The following is an 8724-nucleotide window of genomic DNA, read 5'->3' as shown; positions in this document are numbered from 1 at the left end:
TGGCATCGAAACAGAGATGCATACAAGGAGAGGCACCTCATACCCACAGTGAAATATGGTGATGGGTCAGTGATGTTTTGGGGCTTTTTAATTCCAGAGGTCCAGAGGCTCTTGGTTAAGATTGATGGCATAATGAATTCCACCATGTATCAGGCAATTTTGGCTGACAATCTGGTTGCCTCTGCCAGAAGGCTGGGACTTTGTCTTGTTGGAAAGTCCACATACGGCCAAGTCCCAAAACATACCTCAAAATCCACACAGAAATGGTTCTGTGACAACAAAATCAATGTTCTGCCATGGCCATGTCAGTCACCAGACCTCAATCCAATCAAAAACCTGTGGGCTGAGTTGAAGAGGGCAGTTGATAAGCGAATAACCCAAGAATGTGAAGGATCTTGAAAGGATCTGCATAGAAGAATGGTCCAAAATCCTTCCAAATGTGTTCCTTAACCTTGTCAAACATGTCAACCTTAGTGCAACCACCTCTGGCAAGAATAAGTGCTAAATGAGGAGTGCCAATAATTATGAAACCTTGATTTTGGTTAAATGTATTTTGTATTAAATAATTGTATGATTTTGGTGGGTTTCATTGAAACATTAATAAAGTACAGTATTTCTCACATGTCGGTATTTTGAGTTTCTCTCTATAATTACATTGTTTATATTCATTTCAGTATTATTTATGCATTGCCACTCAGGGGTGCCAGTAATTTTGGAGCTCACTCTAATTGGTAAAAATCCAAATAACCACAGATCTTTATTGTAAAGGTTTTAAACACTGTTTCCCATGCTAGAGTTCAATGAACCACAAACAATTAATGAACATGCACCTGTGGAACGGTCATTAAGACACAAACAGCTTATAGACGGTATGCAATTAAGGTCACAGTTATGAAAACTTAGGACACTAAAGAGGCATTTCTACTGACTCCAAAAGAAAAATGCCCTGCCCTGCTCATCTGCGTGAACGTACCTTAGGCATGCTGCAAGGAGGCATGAGGACTGCAGATGTAGCCTGGGCAATAAATTGCAATGTCCGTTCTGTGAGACACCTAAGACAACGCTACAGGGAGACAGGATGGACAACTGGTCGTCCTCACAGTGACAGACCACGTGTAACAACACCTGCACAGGATTGGTACATCCGAACATCACACCTGCGGGACAGGTACAGGTTGGCAACAACAACGGCCCGAGTTACACCAGGAACGCACAATCCTTCCATCAGTGCTCAGACTGTCCGCAATAGGCTGAGAGAGGCTGGACTGGGGACTTGTAGGCCTGTTGTAAGGCAGGTTCTCACCAGACATCACCGGCAACAACGTCACCTATGGGCACAAACCCACCATCGCTGGACCAGACAGGACTGGCAAAAGTGCTCTTCACTGACGAGTCGCGGTTTTGTCTCACCAGGGGTGATGGTCAGATTCGCGTGTATCGTCGAAGGAATGAGCGTTACACCGAGGCCTGTACTCTGGAGCGGGATCGATATGGATGTAGAGGGTCCGTCATGGTCGGGGGGGTGTGTCACAGCATCATCGGACTGAGCTTGTTGTCATTGCAGGCATTCTCAATACTGTGTTACAGGGAAGACATCCTCCTTCCTCATGTGATACCCTTCCTGCAGGCTTATCCTGACATGACCCTCTAGCATGACAATGCCACCAGCCATTCTGCTCGTTCTGTGCGTGATTTCCTGCAATACAGGAATGTCAGTGTTCTGCCATGGCCAGCGAAGAGCGCGGATTTCAATCCCATTGAGCACATCTGGGACCTGCTGGATCGGAGGATGAGGACGAGGAACATTCCCTCCAGAAATCTCAGAAGACTTGCAGGTAACTTGGTGGAAGAGTGGGGTAACATCTCACAGCAAGAACTGGCAAATCTGGTGCAGTCCATGAGCATGAGATGCACTGCAGTACTTAATGCAGCTGGTGGCCACACCAGATACTGACTGTTACTTTTGTGTCCCTTTGTTCAGGGACACATTATTCCATTTCTGTTAGTCACATGTCTGTGGAACTTGTTCAGTTTATGTCTCAGTTGTTGAATCTTATGTGCTGAAAATAAAAGCAGGTGACAGTGAGAGGACATTTCTTTTTTGCTGGGTTTATTTTTCTGTGAGACCTTGCCATTCCTAATCCAGCAGTTTCACAAAGGTAGCCTAATAAGACACACACATACAGTGAGGCAAAAAAGTATTTAGTCAGCCACCAATTCTGCAAGTTCTCCCACTTTATAAGACAAGGCCTGTAATTGTCATTATAGGTACACTTCAACTATGACAGACAAAATGAGAAAAAATCACATTGTAGGATTTTTAATTAATTAATTAGCAAATTATGGTGGAAAATAAGTATTTGGTCACCTACAAACAAGCAAGATTTCTGGCTCTCACAGACCTGTAACTTCTTCTTTAAGAGGCTCCTCTGTCCTCCACTCGTTACCTGTATTTGCGGCACCTGTTTGAACTTCTCAGTATAAAAGACACCTGTCCACAACCTCAAACAGTCACACTCCAAACTCCACTATGGCCAAGACCAAAGAGCTGTCAGAGGACACCAGAAACAAAATTGTAGACCTGCACCAGGCTGGGAAGACTGAATCTGCAATAGGTTATTATTATTAGGAAATGGAAGACATACAAGATCACTGATAATCTCCCTCGATTTTTTATATTTATTTTACTAGGCAAGTCAGTTAAGAACAAATTCTTATTTTCAATGACAGCCAGTGGGTTAACTGCCTGTTCAGGGGCAGAACGACAGATTTGTACCTTGTCAGCTTGGGGATTCGAACTTGCAACCTTTCGGTTACTAGTCCAACGCTCTAACCACTAGGCTACTCTGCCGCCCCACCCCGATCTGGGGCTCCACGTAAGATCACACCCCGTGGGGTAAAAATGATCACAAGAACGGTGAGCAAAAATCCCAGAACCACACGGGGTGACCTAGTGAATGACCTGCAGAGAGCTGGGACCAAAGTAATAAAGCCTACCATCAGTAACACACTACGCCGCCAGGGACTCGAATCCTGCAGTGCCAGACGTGTCCCCCAGCTTAAGCCAGTACATGTCCAGGCCAGTCTGAAGTTTGCTAGAGAGCATTTGGATGATCCAGAAGAAGATTGGGAGAATGTCATATGGTCAGATGAAACCAAAATAGACATTTTTGGTAAAAACTCAACTCGCCATGTTTGGAGGACAAAGAATGCCGAGTTGCATCCAAAGAACACCATACCTACTGTGAAGCATGGGGGTGGAAACATCATGCTTTGGGGCTGTTTTTCTGCAAAGGGACCAGCACGACTGATCCGTGTAAAGGAAAAAATGTGTATTGTGAGATTTTGAGTGAAAACCTCCTTCCATCAGCAAGGGCATTGAAGATGAAACGTGGCTGGGTCTTTCAGCATGACAATGATCCCAAACCCGCCACCCGGGCAATGAAGGAGTGGCTTCGTAAGAAGCATTTCAAGGTCCTGGAGTGGCCTAGCCGGTCTCCAGATCTCAACCCCATAGAAAATCTTTGGAGGGATTTGAGTCCGTGTTGCCCAGCAAAAGCCCCAAAACATCACTGCTCTACAGGAGATCTGCATGGAGGAATAGGCCAAAATACCAGCAACAGTGTGTGAAAACCTTGTGAAGACTTACAGAAAATGTTTGACCTCTGTCATTGCCAACAAAGGGTATATAACAAAGTATTGAGAAACTTTTGTTATTGACCAAATACTTATTTTCCACCATAATTTGCAAATAAATTCATTAAATTCTTACGTGATTTTCTGGATTTTTCCCCCTCATTTTGTCTTGTATAGTTGAAGTGTACCTATGATGAAAATTACAGGCCTCTCTCATCTTTAAGTAGGAGAACTTGCACAATTGGTGGCTGACTAAATACTTTTTTGCCCCACTGTACACATTTGTACGAATGCCACACACACACACAATGACCCTGGTTGATAGTGCTTAACCCACATTGATCCTGGTTGATAGTGCTTAACACACAATGACCCTGGTTGATGGTGCTTAACCCACATTGACCCTGGTTGATGGTGCTTAACACACATTGACCCTGGTTGATGGTGCTTAACCCACAATGACCCTGGTTGATAGTGCTTAACCCACAATGACCCTGGTTGATAGTGCTTAACCCACATTGACCCTGGTTGATAGTGCTTAACCCACAATGACCCTGGTTGATAGTGCTTAACCCACAATGACCCTGGTTGATGGTGCTTAACCCACAATGACCCTGGTTGATAGTGCTTAACCCACAATGACCCTGGTTGATAGTGCTTAACCCACAATGACCCTGGTTGATAGTGCTTAACCCACAATGACCCTGGTTGATAGTGCTTAACCCACAATGACCCTGGTTGATAGTGCTTAACCCACATTGACCCTGGTTGATAGTGCTTAACCCACAATGACCCTGGTTGATAGTGCTTAACCCACAATGACCCTGGTTGATAGTGCTTAACCCACATTGATCCTGGTTGATAGTGCTTAACCCACATTGACCCTGGTTGATAGTGCTTAACCCACATTGACCCTGGTTGATAGTGCTTAACCCACAATGACCCTGGTTGATAGTGCTTAACCCACAATGACCCTGGTTGATAGTGCTTAACCCACATTGATCCTGGTTGATAGTGCTTAACCCACATTGACCCTGGTTGATAGTGCTTAACCCACATTGACCCTGGTTGATAGTGCTTAACCCACAATGATCCTGTATTTGGATTTCAAGAACTGTCTCTGAAGAACTGCAAACATTAGTACAGTACTAAATATGGCATTTTTTTTAGAGCCTTTTCAGATACAGTAGATAAACAAGGAAAGTAGTTGTGAAAATTACCAGCTTAGTCACACCAATTTTAGGTGCCATGAGCTGCTGTGAGTGTGAATTAACACTTGAGCTGCATAGGCCTGTGTGAAGGCTACAGGGACCACTTTAAAACATTGAGAAGAAGAACATATCCTTTGGGTGCGTTGTTTGGAGGACAACCTAGTGGTCCGTTGTTCAGATACAATGCAGTTATGGTGTTAACCATAGTCTTCATTGATTTTTTTTATATGGAAAACACCTTGTCACCCTAGAATACATATATAAATCAAAAGTACTTCTAAAACTCTTTTTTCATTGGCAGATGTCACACAGTCCTCCAGTCACACAGAGATGGGGCTCCAAGGTAATGTTTCCACTATGTACAAATCTAGGATCAGCTTCTAGCACCACTTTACCATTAGTAGGGAAAATGCTAAAAACTGACCCAGGAACAATGTGCTGGGGCACCCCCACCCTACTCCGATATGGAGGTAGTCTTTGCACACTGGTTTACAATTCCAATCAATATTTGAAATGGGATGTGTCCTATGGAAACAGATGGATGAATCTATTCCATCTGGCCCATGGACTTTTATCGGCCTGCTGATATGAGAAAATAAAGTTACAGCAGCATTAAATGTTTTTACTATAAATCTACTGTAATTCTATTTTTATGGGTGTCGACTACCAGTCATTGTGTGTCAGTTCAGGTCAAACACAATAATTAGTCTTAGAAAGGTAAAACATTTGTTTAAGGATGATCGGTCCATTCTCAGAATGAGGTCACACAGTCATATGAAATCATATGCATTCATCTTGAATGCATTGTCCGTGTTTCAGCGCATCGAAAGTTCAGATTATTTAAACTTCTTACATACATAAGTGTCAGAAACGGACAGTTTTAACTGCACCTAATTGTGTAAGAGAACCATACACCATAAACATGGCAATAAGTGAATCAAAATCTTTATTCGTTACATTGGGTTACATTCAATATCCAATGAGTTTGTTTTCGACACGCATATAATAAGACCAATACAAACAAGCAGATTTTGTGCCTTTCCTAACGGAGGGACAGATGAACAAAATATACTTTCACACCCTCAGTATGTACACATCTTCCAACTTCATACAAGTTGATACCTTCAACATTTACAGAATAAATGAGTGGTTTCTGAGGAACGGGGTAAAAATCTAATTCAATTCACGTGGCATCATCGAGATTGTAGAATATTTGCAGAGCACAATGGCAGGCTAGAGTATCAATTCAATTGAGAATTTAAATTCATTGAGGCCATTTGAAAATCAGCAATAGGTTAGACATTCCATATTCAAAACAGTTAACACTAGTAAATGGACAGCAAAAGTCATGCCTGAAGTGACATTTTACTGGCCTGGTCACAGATCAGGTTGTGCTGGAAAGCACAAACTCTTGAAGTTGCTAACAACCCTAGGAGTTGGCTATACAGCACAAACAGATCTGGGACCAGACTAACATTTTACTGCATTATTGATCCTCAAACACAGGACTTGTTAATTGCTAATAAGCATGTAACCGGAAATGACAGTAATATTATTCTGGAGAAATATAAATAACTCAAGTGAGCCTTTAGCTTCCCCAGATACAGTAAGGTTTCAATAGTTCAGTACAATTAATCTTTTCCTTAACAGTCAAGAAAATGGAAATCATTCCAAAATTAAACACAAAATTAGCAATCTATGGAACGAAAGTGGAGGAAACCTTATTTCCTGAAAGTATAAATGGCTCGGGTGGATCACCACGGCAAATATCATGCAAAAGAAATACAGTTCCGGATTATTTTCCATATTGTAAAAAAATAATAACGTATAAAATCTGTGTTTTAGACAGACCCAGTTACATACACGGGGGTATGAACAGGACGCCAGTAGGAGCCAAATCAAATCAATTTTATTTTATTTATCCAACCCTTATTAGATCATTTTTTAAATGGCTACATAAAAACTGTGTTTCAGCCCTGTTATGTTGTCTGGAATAAAATCAAGCACAAATAAAGACACTAATTGGTGAAAAAAAGAAGAAGTACAACCTCTGCCACGACACACTAGTGATTTAATGCTCTGAATTTGGTTTTAGGCTGGACATAAAACAAAAAGATTATGGACACAACATGGCGGTATGTATCAGGTTCTCTAGTCTGATGTCACATCTGGAATGGGATGTTAAACACAGTACTCATAACAAATCATTTTTTAAATCACCAAAGACTATCATTTTTCCAACTGTGACTATTAAAGTGAAACTCACCCTTAATATCACCAATCAAAATGTCTTTTTCAAATATTTTTAATTTGATATGGAAAGAAACAAACCAAGTGAATGTTTTTTTATCCAAAACAAAAAAATATATATATCCTGAATTCTACCATCAGATGCAGTGAATGTGAAATGCCAAAGGTTTAAAAGTGAATAATGCCTAAAATGAGGTCAGTTGGTTGGGAGTGCATTGAGTACAAGGACCACGGTCGCATTCCTTAGGGCACATTTTTAGCAAAACACTGTACAACGGAAAACAAAACAAACGTTTCTCATTGGACTGATTGGAAGTTCTGGTTGACCCTCCCTTCTCATTCAGTTCATTTAGTTCGCCTGTTTTGTAGCTTATGAACACAACCCAGATGCCGATGAGTATAAAAAGGCTCAATCTACCTGAGATTTTAAGTAAAAGTACATTTCCACACTCTCTCGCTAACTGGCACAAGTGTGTATGTGGGAAGAGAAAACTAAGTCACTAGGTAAGTCAAACATGACCATTGACTGAAGTGAGATTTGAGTTCTGTAAATAAAAAAATGTAATGTCCTTTTTTTTTTAGATAAAAGTAAAATTTTCTGATGTTTTGACCGGTCTATTTCGCTCCAGACCAACATAACAACAAACACGATGTTATATATGGTAAAATGCAAAGACCAATGAGTTTCATAGAAAAGCAAACAGAAGAACTGGACTCCAAAAACCACAGTGATATGGCTGTGGGAACTGGTAACAGGCATAGTGGAATCTCTTTGCCACGTCACAAGTCTAAAGTCACTGAGTATGTTCCCTCTGATGACAGTCTGAAGCCTCACAGCCAGGTGAGGTGAGTGCCCCAACCACAACCCATCAAAGAGTCCTACAATTTGTTGTGAGTCTTGCAGTGGAGGCTGCGGAGCGGAGGACGGCTCACAATAAAGGCTGAAACTGTGCAAATGGAATGGCTTCAAAACCTGGGAACCATGCGTTTGATATTTTTGATACCATTCCAGCTATTCCGCTCCAGTCATTACCACGAGCCCGTCCTCCCCAATTAAGGTTCCACCAACCTCCTGTGAAGTCCAGACAGAAATACAGTAAATGGCAAATAAGCAGTGTTGTGGCGCAGGGTGGGAAAAACTAAGATGGTCAGGTGCCGTGGCTGCGGTGAGTCAGCATAGAAATAAAAATAAATTGTTGAATCGCAACTTGCTCATAATATACATAACAAACAAAAAAAACATTTGTTATATAGAATCTTTGCAGTTCTTGTGTCAGTCTCTCTCTGTGTGGGGGAGTGAGGTGAAAGGTGAAAGTTCACCGGTTGAGGCTGCGCTCCTCTACCTCCTGGAAGAGAGAGGTGTAGAACTCGGGCTCCAGCTGCTTGTTGCGGTAGCGGTTCACCACCTCAGCGATCTTCTGTTTCCGACGCACGTGCGGCGGGTTGTACGAGTCACTCTCCAGTCGCTTCCGCCGGCACGCGTTGATCACCGTCTGTCTCACCAGGAACCCTTAGAGAAAGAGAGGACCAATGGCTCAGGACTTTGGAGCTAGGTCGAGTGACTCACACACAAATTTGGCAGGTGTGAAGAAGACAGACACACAGTGCCACTCGTCATGTGATGGCT

General features: G+C 42.2%; 1 protein-coding gene across 15 annotated transcripts in view; it reads right to left on the bottom strand.

The window, feature by feature from the left end:
- Window positions 1–5774: 5774 nt before the first annotated feature.
- Window positions 5775–8724, bottom strand: part of LOC124026383 (ral GTPase-activating protein subunit beta-like) — a 54440-nt gene continuing 51490 nt past the window's right edge. For all 15 annotated transcript variants that reach the window (XM_046339430.1, XM_046339408.1, XM_046339433.1 and 12 more), the window contains one exon: window positions 5775–8607. In XM_046339430.1, the coding sequence (XP_046195386.1) occupies window positions 8414–8607 (194 nt within the window). In that variant the 3' untranslated portion in view covers window positions 5775–8413. The remainder of the gene's footprint in view (window positions 8608–8724) is intronic.

This window comes from Oncorhynchus gorbuscha, linkage group LG03 (genome assembly GCF_021184085.1).
Source record: "Oncorhynchus gorbuscha isolate QuinsamMale2020 ecotype Even-year linkage group LG03, OgorEven_v1.0, whole genome shotgun sequence".
Taxonomy (NCBI): Eukaryota; Metazoa; Chordata; class Actinopteri; order Salmoniformes; family Salmonidae; genus Oncorhynchus; species Oncorhynchus gorbuscha.
The sequence above is the reverse complement of the archived record's forward strand: the minus strand, read 5'-3'. Positions and strand labels throughout refer to the sequence as shown.